The 16,527-nt window shown below is 48.4% G+C and overlaps 1 protein-coding gene across 1 annotated transcript; it reads left to right on the top strand.

Moving 5' to 3' along the window:
* Positions 1-2,721: 2,721 nt before the first annotated feature.
* Positions 2,722-14,702, top strand: LOC144274467 (zinc finger protein RFP-like). The gene is made up of 7 exons (XM_077833304.1): positions 2,722-3,151; positions 7,204-7,299; positions 8,266-8,496; positions 10,404-10,426; positions 12,034-12,149; positions 12,706-12,738; positions 13,438-14,702. The coding sequence occupies exons 1-7, from the start codon at positions 2,735-2,737 to the stop codon at positions 13,947-13,949; spliced, it is 1,428 nt and encodes a 475-aa protein (XP_077689430.1). The 5' UTR covers positions 2,722-2,734; the 3' UTR covers positions 13,950-14,702.
* The last annotated feature ends 1,825 nt before the right edge of the window (positions 14,703-16,527 follow it).

Below are 16,527 nucleotides of genomic sequence, written 5' to 3'. Positions count from 1 at the left end.
CAAATCCCAAAGCCAAACAATGCTAATTACCTGTGTCTAGCAAAAAGGTCTGTCAGTTTTGCAACTTTGAATTAAAGAGTCAAATGGATTTTTAGTGGCATTATTTAAAACAAAAACAAAACCAATTGGTCCTTAGAACTTTACATATTTACACACACACAGATAGATACATACACATTTTCTTTTCCTTAACATCCCTTCCACACTGCTCTGTTTTTTACATCTTACATTCCCTTTATACATTTGAGGCAGTTAAGTTCCAGTAGAACCCCCTTATGTTCTTTTAGCAAATTTGACTAAATTGTCCAGTCAAATGATTTTAATCAGATAGTTTATTTTTGCCTGGCTAATTTACAGACATTCCTTTGGAAAAGGGCCCATTTTTCCTTCAGAATGGCTGCAAAGAAACCAAGAATGCTCTTTCTCCAACACTTTTCCTTTTTAACATTTTCGCAAAGTTTAGCTGCTTAATTCCCTCCAGCCTCTGCAGAGTTAACCTTTTTTACTCTAAAAGAAAAGGAGTACTTGTGGCACCTTAGAGACTAACCAATTTATTTGAGCATGAGCTTTCGTGAGCTACAGCTCAGAAGTTGCGAAAGGGGGAATATTGGTAAAAAACCTCAGTTATTGTAAATATTGGTGTGCACACCGCCAGCTCTATTGAGCTAGGCATTTCTATTAGGTTAACCAGAGCTGCTGGCCTCAAGGAAGGTAGCAGGAAAAAACAGGTTAACCAGACCTGCTGGCCTTCGGGAAGGTAGCAGGGAAAAGTGTATAAATCAAGCTAAGGTTACTAAAAAAAGAACAGGTTAACCAGACCTGCTGGCCTCCGAGAAGGTAGCAGGGGACCTGCTGGCCTCTGGGAAGGTAGCAGGGGAAAAACGCATAGATTAAGCTACGATTACTAAACCTAAGTCGTATTGCTCACTGAGGTATCAGGGGCAGCAAGAAGGCCTAAGGGCCAGGCTAAGCTACTCGCTGGAATAAGGAGTAGCAGGTTTAGAGAATCTAGGCTTGTCACTCGCTGACCTGTGCCAGGTGTGACGAGGAAATTTGATAAGCTATGATTTAAGAACCTAGGCTGTGTCATTTGCTAAGTAATACCAGGAGTGACAAAGAGATTGAAATTTCCATGTTAAGATGTTTAAAAGAAAACAGGGTAAGCCAGTACCAGAGGGAGGAATGGAGTCAGAAGGAACTCCAACCTCACCTTTTGTTAAAGAAATTACATCTTTTAAACATCCTTCAAAAATTTGGGCACAACCCTTGGACTAAACAAGCCCTAGCTGATGTCTGCACTATTTCGGACCTAAGGATAGATGGGCTCGGTATATCCTCATAGACAAACCTTCTAGTGCTGCCAAAAGAGATGCAGCAGCAATTTGGTTGTTGTGGGAGGCATGTAAGGATTCTTACCTCTGCTTGTCTTCATGTAAAGAGGAAAAGGCACAAATGGAAAAGGGAGCAGACAATTGGAAGGTGCTGGCTACAAATACCCAAAGCCAGCTGAAAATAGTGAAAGAGGCACTCCAGGAATACAAAAAGAGTGAAAAAGTTAACTCTGCAGAGGCTGGAGGGTCGCAGGTAAAGGGGGAGAAGGTCCTATGTACGGCACCCCCAGGCATAATTACAAAGAGAAAAGAGAGTAAAAAAGGTTTCAGAGTAACAGCCGTGTTAGTCTGTATTCGGAAAAAGAAAAGGAGTACTTGTGACACCTTAGAGACTAACCAATTTATTTGAGCATGAGCTTTCGTGAGCTACAGCTCACTTCATCGGATGCATACCGTGGAAACTGCAGAAGACATTATATACACACAGAGACCATGAAACAATACCTCCTCCCACCCCACTGTCCTGCTGGTAATAGCTTATCTAAAGTGATCATCAAGTTGGGTCATTTCCAGCACAAATCCAGGTTTTCTCCCCCCCCACACCCCAAACTCACTCTCCTGCTGGTAATAGCCCATCCAAAGTGACCACTCTCTTCACAATGTGTATGATAATCAAGGTGGGCCATTTCCTACACAAATCCAGGTTCTCTCACCCCCTCACCCCCCTCCAAAAACCACACACACAAACTCACTCTCCTGCTGGTAATAGCTTATCCAAAGTGACCACTCTCCCTACAATGTGCATGATAATCAAGGTGGGCCATTTGTGCTGGAATGCACAAATTTGTGCAGGCTGGAGGGTCCACGGCTGCCTATAGCTGCCGGCGCAGTTCTTACCATGGCCTGGCTGTGGCTCCAAGGCCCTGCTTTAGACACAAGATTCTGGCTGATGCATCTTTACCAATGGCCCACTAGACCCTTTCTTTCTGCTTTCAGAATTATAGGGATAATTTCATACATTAATACATGTAATCCATGCTACATTATTAACATGCTTTTATTTTTTATTCTAAATTATACAAAATACAACCAAAATCCTGCTACTACACTGCAGCGGTACAGCCCTCAGCTGCCAGAACAGAATTTGACCAAGCTTCTCAGTGTTGTGTGTAGACCAGCCTCAGTCCTATTGACGCGGCTTGCGACATGGCAATTTCATACTGTGTCCTGCCGGGGCGGGGTGGTGGTGGGATTTCCCCTCCCCAGGGACTGCAACTCCTCACAGCTCAGAAAATGAAGGAGCTTTAGAAAGGGAACAGCCCAGTTGCTGACCAAGGCTGAAGAGACTGTAAAGTGAAACTAACCTTTTCATTCCCCCCCCGCCCCCTGCCCTGCAGTCGGTCATGGCAGCTCCTGATCCTGTGGAGTGTTTGCAAAAAGAAGTTTCTTGTTCCATCTGTCTGGATTATTTTACTGACCCGGTGTCTATCGATTGCGGGCACAACTTCTGCCGTGACTGTATCCAGCAGTGCTCGAAGAAATCGGAGGCCAAACTGTCCTGCCCTCAGTGCAGAGGCACGGCCCTGAAGAGAAAATTCAGGCCCAGCCGGGAGTTAGCAAATGTGGCTGAAATAGCCAAACGGCTGAGTTGCCAGGCTGCCCAAGGGGCAGGAAGGGAGAAGACATGTAACACCCACCAGGAGGGTCTGAAACTGTTCTGTGAGGAGGATCAAAGCCCCATCTGTCTGATCTGCAGAGAGTCCCGCGCTCACAGATTTCACACTGTGGCTCCCATAGAAGAAGCTATCCAGGATTACAAGGTAGGAAACCACTGTTGAGCGCCATTTTTGTACTAGCTTTCTTTTTTTTTTCAATCCTTATTCTTTTCTCTATTTCAAACGACACAGAGCAGGAGTCAGATAATCTCTCACATACACGAATCTGTAGAGGGAAAGTGACCACATCTCCCTTAGATTAATAGAGGATATTGTGAAGGCCAAGACTATAACAGGATTCAAAAAAGAACTAGGTATGATCATGGAGGATAGGTCCATCAATGGCTATTAGTCAGGATGAGCAGGGATGGTGTCCCTAGCCTCTTTTTGCCAGAAGCTGGGAATGAGTGACAGGGGATGGATCACTTGACGATTACCTGTTCTGTTCATTCCCTCTGAAGTACCTGGCATTGGCCACTGTCGACCAAGACAGGATACTGGGCTCGATGGACCTTTGGTCTGACCCAGTATGGCGGTTCTTGTACAGCCAGAAGGGACCAGTATGATCTTTTTGTCTGCCTTCCCATATAAAACAGGCCATAGAACTTTGCCCAGTTACCCCTGTCTCGAGCCGAGCAACCTGCGATTAGCTAAAGCACAACTTCTAGAATGGCATGCAGTTTTGATCAGAAAACTTCAGGAGTTGGAGAAACTCTGCCATTTCCCTGGCTACTCACTCTCATTGTTAACATTTTGTGCCTTATTTCTCATTTGAAATGATCTGGCTTTAATTTCCAGCCATTTGTTCTTATTGCATTATCACCCAATCCACTAGATTAAAGAGTCCTTTAGTACCTGGCATTTTTTTCCCCCTTTGAAAGTATTTATGCACTAATCAAGTCACCTCTCAATAGTCATGATAAAATAATCAGATGGAAATCCTGAAATCTCTCACTGTAATGGCTGGTCTACACTGAACACTTACACTGACATAGCTACATCTCTCAGGGATGTGAAAAATCCACCTAGCCCTAGTATAGACAGTGCTACCCCACTTCTTTGCTCAACCTAGCTACCGCCTCTTGGGGCAGTGATTAACTACAACGGCCAGAGAACCTCTCCCATGGCTGAAGTGATTGGCTACAATGAAGCACTACAGCTGCCAATGTAGTGGTTCAAGTGTAGACATAGCCCTAAGTTGTTATTTTCAGCCCTTCAGTCATTTTTGTGGCTCTTTACTGCACCCTCTCCAATTTTTCATCATTCTTTTAAAAATGTGGCCACCGGAACGGGAGGCAATATCCAGGATCAGCCTCACCATGAACATATACACAGGTCAAAAAATATACAAATTAGTCACGACTCCGTTTATATGTCCAGGGATCATATCAGCCTCCGCATCGCAGTGAGAACGCATGTCGAACTCTTTGTCCACACTGACCTCTAAATCCATTACAGCAGCGGTCCCCAAACTTTTGAGGGACATGCCCCCCTTACCCCTGTCTGTGCCCCCTTGCCTCCCTCCTGCAACTGGGACCAGGAGCAGGGCCATGGCTCCAGGCCGGGGAGGGAGGGTGGACAGAGGTAAGGGGACCGAGGCTGGGGCTGCAGCTGGGGGTGGGTCAGGGCCGGGCCAAGGCTGGGGCCAAGTGCGGGAGCAGACCCGCAGCCGAGCTGAGGTGGGGTCCGGCAGCCGGGCCTGCGGCCAGGTGTGGCTCCGCTCCCGGCCTTGCCCTCAGCCTCAGCAGGAGCGGAGCTGCACCGAGGCTGGGGATGGGACTAGGCGTGGGCGGGACCGAAGGGCGGGACTGGAGCAGAGCTGGAGGCAGGGAGGGGCTGGGTGGTGCTCCCTTCCTGCCCTCTGTGGGGGTTGGCCCGGGTCCCGTTGCACCCCCTCCCCGGACGTTCCTTCACAGCCCCCTAGGGGGGCATGCCGCACAGTTTGGGGACCTCTGCATTATAGGGTTACAGCTTTCCAGGATACAGTCTCCCCTTCTGTAGGTCTGGCCTGCAGTCTTCGTTCTTAGATGTGGAGTATTTGTGGCACCTTAGAGACTAACCAATTTATTTGAGCATGAGCTTTCGTGAGCTACAGCTCACTTCATCAAGTGAGCTGTAGCTCACGAAAGCTCATGCTCAAATAAGTTGGTAAGTCTCTAAGGTGCCACAAGTACTCCTTTTCTTTTTGCGAATACAGACTAACACGGCTGTTACTCTGAAACCTGTTCTTAGATGTATAACTTTGAATTTGATTGTAAAATACATTTAACTTATCGAATGACCCATGTATCAGTGGTACCCAAATTTTAACAATCTGTGAACCCATTTCACTAAACTGTCAAGTCTCGCGAACCCCCTCCTAAAAATGAGTATTTCCAGGGATTTTCTTCTTTACCTGAGTATAAATTATAAAAGCAGTGATCTTGGAAATATAAAATTTGTTTTTATGACATGCTTGTTACACACTATTTATTATTATTATTTATCATTACAGTATTTTTATTACATTATGAAAACGGCAACACTCTTCCAAGATCTCACTTTCGTAGCTTGTATCACTTTGATTAAGCCTGTTATAAGACAAGGCTCCTATGTTTCAGCAAGGAGTATCAGATGTGAAACAGCAGGAAGGGATTTAAGAAGCCAACTCAAGGAGTTCCTCCTACACAAGCATTCAGGTCTGGAGCAGTCCAGGCAAACGACGCATGTTACAACAAAGCTTAAACTTGTTCTTCATAATAATTTTAAAATCAGTACTAGTTGCCTATTTAATTTGAAAAACAGCAAAAAATAACCACCTCCCTTTCCATTCCTTATAAGGAGTCTCAAAGTTTAAACCTCCTCAGTGTGGTAGATATGCTTGCTTTGATTTGCATAGCTCTTGGAAGTCCTGGGGCTCCGGGCTGCTGGCCCCGTACTCTCCAGGGTCCCTAGGGACAGCTCTGTCCACCATTAGGGAATTTTTTCCCGCTAACCCCCAGGGGTTCACAGATCCCAGTTTGGGAACCACTGCTCTATATGATTGACCTATCTTCATCATGATCTACCACTCCACCAATCTTCACATCATCCCCACATGTTGTCAGCATTGATTTTATATTCACTTCCTGATCATTGATAAAAATGTTGAATAGTTTTAGGTCTTGCACCGATCCCTGCAGAATGCCCCAATTCAGTGGTGGTTCCCTATTGAAAACTATTTTTTTGAGACAGGTCAGGCAGTCCTTAATCCCTGTAACATGGGCTTTGTTGGCACTGTATAGTGCTAATTGCATTATTACCCAACATTCTGATTAAAAGTCAAATGCCTTCCAGAAGTGTAAGTACAGTACATCTGTACAGTCAACAATTAAACTTGTAATCTCATTTAAAAAAGAAATGGAATCAGGTTTGACAACCTGTTTTCCGTAAAACCATGTTGACTGGCATTAATTGTATTCACATTGAATCCCATATCAGTTTTTCCAGCATTGTGCCCAGAATTGATAGGCTAACCAGCCTAAAATTACCCAGATCATCTGATTGCCCTTTTTGATTACTCGCATAACATTAGAACACTTCCAGTCTTCTGGAATTTCCCTATTGTTCCAAGAGTTATTAAAAATTAACACCAGCCAGCTGGAGATCTCCTCAGCTAATTCCTTTGGAGTTAGTTATCTGGGAATGCTGATTTAAAAATGTTTATCCCTCCTAGACGTTTTCTAACATCCCCCTTGGTTGCGAATGGGCTGGGAAATACTCCATCATCCTCACATGTGGAATGGAGCATCCTGCTTCTTCCCAAGCTCAGACCAGAAATATTTATGGAACACGTCTGCCTTTTCTGCATTGTTCGTAGCAAGTTCATCATGATCATGATGTAGTGATGTGCCTATGCCATTGTTAGGGGGTTTGTTTGTTATTTCTGATATGCTTAAAAAACTCCTCCTTGTTGTCCTTAGCCTCACAAGTTGTGATTTTTTCCCTCTGATGGCTCTGGCCTCCCTTATCAATTTTTCACATTTCATTACTTTAAATTCATATTGATTACTGTCTACTTCCCCTTTCCCCCTTTTGTTATGTATTGTTCTAAGAAAATCAATAACAGAAGAAAATAGCCCTCCCCCCCCCCCCCAACCCTCAGTGAAATCTCATTCAGAGCACTTTTCCCCGCCAAGGAACAAATCCAGATGCAATTGCAGACTCTGAAAGAAGAGAGAAGAAAGCTCCTGGGGTTTAAAGTAACTGGGGAGAAGAGACGCCAGGAATATCTGGTAGGTGCCCATTGTTATTACCCTGCAGGGACATGGGTGTGGATCTCTCTCTCCCTGGGTCAGCCTCACTCTTTGACCAGTGAAAAATAAGAATCAAAAGATACTCACGTTGATAGATCAGCCCCTAAAGCAAAACACACAGGGTCACTGGGAAGAAGAAATCAAACAGCAAGAAGTTAGGCTGCTCCCGATCTTTTGCACGGAGCTATCACCCTGGCAGTTACTTCACCATAATGGCACTGTGCGAAAATAAAGCAGACTTGCTCCAAACGCAAAATCGGTGGCCACAAACTAGGGGTGGAAAGCGGGAGGTGCAAAGCACAGTCTAAAGCAGCATTTCTCAAACTGGGGCTCCCGACCCAAAAGGGGGTTGCAAGACTATTGTGGGGGAGTCGCGAGGCCGGCGGGGGCTGGCCAGTCGTCCAGCTCTGAAGGCAGCTCTGCCACCACCAGCAGCGCAGAAGTAAGGATGGCCTGGTGTGGGGGGGCTGGGTTGTCACAGCCTGAAATATTTTCAAAGGGGGTCCCAGCAAACAAAAGTTTGAGAACGCCTGGTCTAAACCCAGAGAGGATGGGCTGAGCAGACAATGGGACAGAGAGAGACACTTTCTACTCCAGCAGACTAAATACAAGGAAGTGAGAGACAGATATTGCCTCAAAAGTATGAGCAACCATAGAAGGCTTCTCAGCCAAACATGATGAGGATAAATTGTGTGTGACCCTGGGAGGAAGGGAAGAGACATCAGCGATAGCAACTGGCCACCGGGTCACGAGCTTCCTAACTCTGAAGAGCATTAAATGCTGGGAGAGGTTAACTGGGGTGGTTGTAGAATCCTTGACCTTGGAGGTTTTTAAGGACAATTAAAGTCACCCTCCTGTACATTCAGGGCCCAGGTGTGTGTCCCCTCAATCTCTATGTTCTTGCCCTGCCTTTCCTTTCCCTTTGTTTTAATCTGTTCATTACAGGAACAGACGAAAGCCCAGAGGTGCAAGATCCTGTCTGAATTTGATCAGCTGCGCCATCTACTGGAGGAACAAGAGCAGCTCCTGCTGGCCCGGCTGGGAGAGCTGGAGAAGGACATTGTGAACCGGCAGAATGGAAGTGTTGCTAAACTCTCAGAGGAGATTTCCCGTCTCAGTGAGCTGATCAGTGAGTTAGAGAAGAAGTATCAGCAGCCAGCGAGTGAATTCCTGCAGGTGAGACCTCCATTCTAGGCAAGAACTGGAGCCTAGGAAACTCAGTGTCTGTAACTTTCGCTGTATATTATCTTTGTTTTCCAATCATTTTTCATCGGGATTTATGGTACTTCATTCAAATATGTTGATTTTTTTACTTCACATTTTGTCATGGTGCTGAGATCCTGCGCGAACATGGGCGGGGGGGATAATAGGCCAGAGAAGGCTCTTCCTCCCCTGGCGCGGCCACGGTTGTGGGGTTTGGCGGAAAGGTTTTGCTTTATTATGCCCCATGCAGGTTCCAGGGCAGCTGAGGAGGTGGTATGTGCTATTCAGCTTCCTGGGTTCCTCAGTAATCTCCCTGGACTCCAAAGGTTTTGTCACGCTGGCCTGGATTCACTCAGCGTTGCAACACTTGGCTTTTCAGCCCCTTGAAAATCACTGGCGTCCACAAAGCCTGGGTTAGCTGCGGTGGCTCCCTATGTAATGCACGCTCGGCGGGGAGCTGCCTTAGCAAGCCGATGGGAGATGCTGATGAGAGGGAAGTGTGCTAAGCCCGGAGTTAGAAGCCTAAACCTGGGATGTAGGGAGTCTCCTAGCTCTGCTTGGGAGCCACAAACGGGACCTGCTCTCCTCACTTAGGCATTTCTTGTGAGACGGGCTTAGGCCAGGGGTTCTCAAACTTCATTGCACTGCAACCTCCTGCTGACAACAAAAATTACTGCATGACCCCAGGAGGCAGGACCAAAGCCCAAGCCCTGCTGTCCTGGGCGGGGGGCCTGTAACCTGAGCCCCACCGCCCAGGGCTGAAGCTGAAACCTGAGACCTACCACCCAGGGCTGAAGCCCTTGGGCTTTGGCCCGGAGCAGTGGGGCTCAGGCTTTGGCTTTGGCCCCGGGCCCCAGCAAGTCTAATGCCAGCCCTGGTGACCCCATTAAAATGGGGTTGCGACCCACAGTTTGAGAATTGCTGGCGTAGGCACCTGCTTAACGCCAGACAAAATGGCTGGGTGAGGGGATGAAGCAGGCTCTGCCCTCAGAAACCTGTAGCCTAGTGGTTAGCGTACTTGCTTAGGCTGTGGGTGACCCCAGTTCAACTCCCGCCCTGATGAGCAGGGCACCTGCTACCTCTTAGGCAAGTGCCTGCCCTAGGGGATGGACTGCGGTGGGTCTTGCTGGTTGAAGCCATTGCGCTTTTATTTACATATTAATTAGGCCAGAGACAGAATGAGAATCACTCTCCAGTGCAGTGAGGCCTCTTCCCCTTCCTCCCACCCCATCTCCAAGCTCTTGTGCTTACCCGATCCGGCCGTATGGGAAAGCTAGGAACGCGAGCTGCTCTGTTCCCCTGGTTCATTGATCTCACTGGGGCTTGGACGTGACGTAGGTGCCTGGACACCGGACGCTGTCTGCCAGAAGCTTGGGGGACTTTTACAGTGAAAATGTAGGTGCAGTCTGAGTTTAGAGGCTGGCATCCTCATTTCACACACGAGGCACGGCAAGATGAAGTAAAGCTTGCCAAGGCCACTGAGGAAGGAGCTGGGCCAGCAACTGAACCCGGATCTAAGTCCTGCCCCAGGCCGTGAAGCACAAGGGTAGTCAATCTGTGCTGGCCAATAAAGGTCTATCGGTTAGACAGCATGTACCAGCCGGGCACACCAGCAGCGCTGCTCCGTTCAGATCCTCGTGTGGCCAGATCCCAACCCCTAAGGGCCTGCTCCATCTGGAACTGATTGATCATAATAACTGATTTGTTCTTAAAAGGGGCAGTGTCAAGAAGGTGCAAAATTAACAAAGCACTGGTGCTCACCAAATAGAGCAGAGGGTCATAGGGATAAAATGCATGGAGAGGTGCAAAGACCCTTCGTTGTTCATTCTGATTGTTATCGCTGTGGGACTGAGCTCTCTGTATCTCTCTCTCCCCTGTAGGACATCAGAAGCACCTTGAACAGGTACATGGCTCCTTCTCCCTCCCACTTGACTGTGTGGGAAGCTCGCCCCACAACTCAGCAGCAAAGCACATGGTCCAGGGCACAGTTCAGCTTCTCCTCTCTAGCTGGGGATGACTGACTGATTCTGATCCCCAAGGGAAGCACGATTCAATTTGACTGTATAAACTAAGGGTCCATACTGCAGTCTTGGGGTATAGTTTTCACTCCTAGCCGGCCTACAGCTCATGTACTGTGAGCAACCAACCTTCAGTGGCATGTGCTTTTGCACAGTCTGTATAAACCCGCCCAGAACCTTGGGTCATTACTCACCTATGCTGAAGCATGTTCTGCCACGGCTTTACTGTCCAGTACCTGAGCTTGCTCAATGAAAGCTACCTCGGGTACGTTAACTGGCATTGCAATCACATCCCAGGATTGCAGTATAAGCCATTCCCTGGATAAATAAAGCCCCGTCTCCCTAGCTCAGCCTGTGGGGCACAGTCACCTTTGGTATAGAAATCTCCCACTGCTGAACAAACCCCCAGGGTAGATTCCATTTCTACTAGACTATAGAATTAGCCATCCTAGGGAAGGGACTCGTCCATCATCTGAATGTGTGTATTGAGTAACTTGGATACCTGAGGGACTGACACATCTGGCAGTGGGCTTTGGGTTTTTTCACCTCTGTGTCATGGATTAGGACCCTGGCCAGATCAGCCATGATCAAAAATCTTCCCCACCCGATTAGTCTTTGGGGAGTTGGGTTGGGGTTTTCAGTCCAGTTCTTGCTGGACACATTTGGTGGCAATGATATCCAAAAGGCTGAGATGACTAAATGCCTTTCTATTTCCTTTGGGAGGATGGGGGCCACCGAGAAATTAGTTGTCCAGGCTTGTGACAGAGGTACCTTCCCAGCATGCCCCCCTGCCCCCGGTGCGGAGTGGTGATGCCTCAGTTTCTCCACATGATCTTCAGCCCACTTCCCCTGTAGAGGTGGCTTAGTCCTCTAGCCAAGACACTTGTTCAGCTCCTTCCAGGGTAATAGAGTCCTCTGGTCAAAATCCAACAGAAATGCCAGACAAAAGAATCATCAGCCCAGCTGGGGTCTACTTCCAACCTCCTTCCTAGCAGGCAGGCTCCTATCTGCAAGGGCCTGTCTCAACACCCAGCACCATGTGCCTAGGCTTCTGTCAGACTAACAATCCAGTCCAGGCCTGCCCTCCTGCCGTGGGCTCCGGCAGCTGCCATCCCCAGACAGCTCCTAGCCCGGTCAAGCTTCATGCTCCACACAGAAGCAGCCTGTCTGTTTTCCTTCCCCATCAGTCCCGCAACTGCTGGGCTTCCCGTTTTTTAAGTCCACCTTCCAGTCTTAAACCCAAGGTTAATGAAGCCCCTGGCTGGGCTTTAACCTCTTCCTGTATGATCTGGGGGTTGTACACCCCCATCACAGGAATCAAGCTCATCAAAAGTATTTAGGTACCTAATTATGCATTGATTTCAACTGGAGTTATGCACCTATCCCTAATCCTAACCCTGGCTGCTTAGTCCAGCAGCATTCACTGGCGTGAAAGTCATGTTACGAGCTGATAAAATAAAGAACGATCAATAAAAAGTCTGTCTTCCTCCAGGTGCAAGGTGGGGGACTTCCAGCAGCCACTGGAGATTTTTCCTGATGTGGAAAAGAGACTCAGCAATTTCTCTCAAAAAAATATTGTTCTGAAGGAGACACTGAGGAAATTCAAAGGTACCAAGGGGGTGGAAATACAGATGTGTGTCTGTGACGGGGAGGATTTAGGCACTAGGCAATTGGCTGCCAAGGGAAAGCCCAGCTAAATAACTGTAAAGGAATATATCATCATCCCTGAATTAGGTGTAGGGTTTGGAGGGGTGTATATCATTGTGTTCTCATAGATGGATTTACTCATCTATCCTAATTACTGAGGAGTGCGATATACTGGGGATGACACCATTGGTACGGTAACACAAAGGGATCAAATCATATTCTTGATTCTCTTTTATTTCAAACTGCCTAGGAATCGCAGGAGGTGAAATTCACCCCTCTGCTGAGAGACAATGGTCCATCGTATTATGGAGATTCAAGAGGTGCATAGATGTTGGCCTGGCCCTTCTGTATGTAGGGGGATGAATTCATGCTCTGTCCATCTTAATTTCTCTCTGTCTGGATAGCTCTGTCCCATCCCCTCCATTTGTTTCCCATCTTTAAAGTCCTGTTAGACTGGTGAATTGCAGAAATCTTCTCCTAACGATAACACCATGACATGCCTCTCTTCTCTCTCTAGAGTCTCTGCCGTCTGAATTGGAGGTGGAATGGGGTGAGTGTCTGGAAAACAGCTGGAAAAGTGACTTGTATCAGGGATATTTCCCTATTGAGAAGAACATGAGAGTTGTGGCTTGGGCTTTGCTTGCAGAAGAAGTTTCTGAGGTCAGACAAAGTAGCCTCCTGGCAACGAAGGAGGAGCTTTACAGGAAAGGGGGAAGGCCTTTAGCACCCCAGTATTAGTAACCCTTTAACTGCTGTTATCCCATGGGAGTGAGAAGGAGCTGCCGGGCTATATGGAGACTGATCAGCTCCCATCACCACTGAAAAATGGCAAAACAGCTTTGCTAAAAATTGGAAAATTTGGAAGTTGTTTCGATTTCTCGTGTATCAAAATTCCACCCCGCCCGTGGTTTGGGAAGAGGAGTCTTGAGTTGGTGCCTTTTCCATTCCCCGTGGGCAGGTGTGACCACCTAAACTCTTTGATACAAACAAGAGGCCACTGCTCTCATTCGGGGTCACTGATTCCAACCCTCCAGGATCATTCCATGTACACTGGGGTTTGCGTTCTCCCTTCGGCTGCCTTTCAGCTGGGTACAGGATGTCTCTGCAGCAGGCAGCATGATTCTCCTCTCTCTCTCCACTGCTGGGAGTGTCCCAGCCAGGATGGGGCTGCTGGGGAGTGTGAGAAATGGTCCCAGCCTCCCCAAGGGCTGAGCTCTGCCCCTAACATTCTGATTCTCTCTCTCCCCAGCGAATGTGACTCTGGATCCGGACACGGCGAATCCCCACCTCGTCCTGGCGGAGGATCGGAAAAGTGTGTGGTGGGAGGACACGCCTCAGGATCTGCCCGACAATCCCAAAAGATTTGATACGTACTGCTGCGTGCTGGGCCGGGAGGGATTCACCTCGGGGAGGAACGACTGGGAAGTGCACCTGGGGCAGCAGGGATTCTGGACTGTCGGGATTGCCCGAGAATCTGTGTGGAGAAAGGGATGGCTTAGTCTGGACCCCTCCCAGGGGATCTGGGCTGTGGGCCTCTGTGGGGGACAGTACCAGGCTTACACCTCCCCCGACACCCTGCTTCCTCTGAGTAGGAGGCCTGGGAGGATCCGAGTTTCTCTGGACTACGAAAGGGGGCAGGTGGCTTTTTTTGATGTTGATAATGAGGCCCCAATCTTCACTTTCCATCCTGCCTCTTTCAATGGGGAAAGAATCCTCCCTTTCTTCTGGGTCTGGGAATCCCAGCTCACGCTGTGTCCCTGAGCTATGGGCTAGTCTATCCCCATGAACCGGGCTCCTCTGGCCTCTGACAAGTCCAGCTTTATGATCCTGGAAGCTGACGTGTATTTCTGAGGTGTCAAAACAAGGAAGAAAGTGAAGCAGTCGGGCTAGAGAAGCAAACCTCATGAGCCAGCCTGTGTGTCTTCATCCTCTGTTCTTGGGGAGGATTGTAGGTGTCGGAAGGGTGAATGAATTAGAAATTCTGTAGCAAGTTGTCTGGATTCTATAGCCTCTGGGCGAAATTTTGTGGGAGCTCCAGCTAATTTTTTCCTATGGAGTATTTGACTTGAAGTGAAATGGGGTATTTATTTTGGCACTGAATTGGGTTTATTTTACTCTGTTCCCACACGGTCAGTTTCCGGGCTCCCATTCATGTGTTTATTGACATTGTTGGGAGAAGGAGAATTTGAAGGCTCTGACTGCTGGCTAGTGGGGCTTTAAGGATGTTTGGGACTGTGGATGTTTCTGCTAAAAGCGATGGGCAGTCAAAGGGTTAACAAGGTCGACGAATGAAATCGCCCTCTTTCGGTTTCAGAGTTAAAACCGATTGACTTCAGTGGTTCACTTCACATTTCTCAAGGCTGTGTGGTGAGGACAGGCAGGGGACAAAAAGATGGGTCCTGAAGGAGGTGGAGAAAATGTTACGGATTTTTACAGTGTTATTGTTTTAGCAAGTGGATTCTATGTCTTTATGATCCACCAGATGATTGTATTAAAGAGTCTTGATCGCTCCAATGGGCTCCCTTGTCTTTTCTGTTTAGTACACAATATAGTAGCACCTCAGAGTCACGAACACCAGAGTTACGAAGTGACCGGTCAACCACACACCTCATTTGGAGCTGGAAGTACGCAGCCAAGCAGCAGCAAAGCCAAAAAAAAAAAAAAAAAAAAAGCAAATACAATACAGTACTGTGTTAAACGTAAACTACTAAAAAAAATAAAGAGAAAGCAGCATTTTTCTTCTGCTTAGTAAAGTTTCAAAGCTGTGTGAAGTCAATGTTCAGTTGTAAACTTTTGAAAGAACAACCGTATCGTTTTGTTTGGCGTTACGAACATTTCAGAGTGACGAACAACCTCCATTCCCGAGGGGTTCGGCACTGTGAGGTTCTACTGGAGAGAAATAAGCCAAGGAACCCTCAGAACTGTCTGACGGGTGCGGTGGTTGCTCTTTACTGACATGCCCTTTGCCACGAGAGTGGGTCACTCCAGTGGAAGGCAATGTCAATGAAAAGAACTTTCTCACCTCTTTAGAAATGCCCACGCCTCTACTGGGCAGTATTCAGGTGTCTTCATGTGGTTCCTTCGGGATCTAAATGTCCGGTGATGGAGGCATGTCCGTCACTACATCTGGCTGGGGAGCTCAGCTCCGTGCACAGACACTTCTTGAAATGCCTCCTGGGCTTAAACAAGGTTCAGGGGCAGAGGTGCCGACTTTCTGAGTTCCCAGGGGGTGCTCAACCCCCACTCTGCCCCAGGCCCTGCCCCCATTCTACCCATTCCCCCAAGCCCCCACCTGCCCTGCCTCTTCCGGCCCCCACTCCTCCCTCTCCCCACCCCCACGCCGCCTGCATGCCATTGAACAGCTGATCACTGGCGGAAAGGAGGTGCTCGGGGGAGGAGCTGATTGGCACTGCTACCAGTGGGTGCTGAGCACCCCTTTTTTTTCCCCATGAGTGCTCCAGCCCCGGAGCATGCATGGAGTCGGTGCCTATGTTCAGGGGCCTAGAGGGAAGCTCTCAGTCCGGCCTTCAGAGATGGCGCTTCCTGTGGTGCTTATCTCGCGATGGCGTCTGTGACGACCCAGAGAGCCCTACCATGGCTGCCAGCTAGTGGTGTGACTGTGTCAGCCGTTCCACCGACCTGGGTTCTAGATCTGTCATAGAGTCATAGATCCTAAGGTCAGAAGGGACCATTATGATCATCTAGTCCGACCTCCTGCACAAGGCGGGCCACAGAATCTCACCCACCCACTCCTGCGAGAAACCTCTCCCCTGTGTCTGAGCTATTGAAGTCCTCAAATCGCGGTTTAAAGACTTCATGGTTTAAAGTCCCTGCAGAACCCCAGAGTTAGCTTCTTTGCTTTAATTATCCATGAATGAAAAGCCCTTGGCTGACACAAGCCCTGGAGTCACACAAAGCATGCATATTATCTTATTCTGGGAGAAGGGCGGGGTGGGGGTGGAGCCTTGGGGGTGGATGGGGTGGGGGCATGGCCTCAGGGGGGAGGGGTGGCACAGGGGCCGGGGCCATGGTTTGGGCACTGGTTGCTTCCCCCCCCGTCACTTTTAGGGAGCTTAAGCCGCTCCTGTCCCCCACTGGAAAGGTCCATAGACAGATAGACAAAACAATCACAACAACCTGCTGACAAACAGACTAAATGTCAGGGCACCCACTTCCTGCTCTGCTTTGTCTCCCGTATCCCCTTCCCCCACCCATCGTCTGACTGGTCAACCTAAACCAAAGGGTCTTCAGGGCAGGGAAGGTTTTAAACCTCCGACCATCCCCGTCTCCTCCCACTGAGGGCAGGTCTACGCTTAAAACGGTGAAGTGGTGCCGCTGT

This window comes from Eretmochelys imbricata, chromosome 14 (genome assembly GCF_965152235.1).
Source record: "Eretmochelys imbricata isolate rEreImb1 chromosome 14, rEreImb1.hap1, whole genome shotgun sequence".
Taxonomy (NCBI): Eukaryota; Metazoa; Chordata; order Testudines; family Cheloniidae; genus Eretmochelys; species Eretmochelys imbricata.
This window is presented reverse-complemented; position numbering and strand designations above follow the sequence as displayed.

What these genes read in the sequence shown, in the direction of transcription:
- LOC144274467 (XM_077833304.1), top strand. Translation starts at nt 2,735, where the DNA reads ATGGCAGCTCCTGATCCTGTGGAGTGTTTGCAAAAAGAAGTTTCTTGT. An exon ending in AAGCTATCCAGGATTACAAG is followed by an intron (nt 3,152 to 7,203) that starts GTAGGAAACCAC and finishes TTCCCCGCCAAG; the next exon opens with GAACAAATCCAGATGCAATT. An exon ending in ATCAGAAGCACCTTGAACAG is followed by an intron (nt 10,427 to 12,033) that starts GTACATGGCTCC and finishes GTCTTCCTCCAG; the next exon opens with GTGCAAGGTGGGGGACTTCC.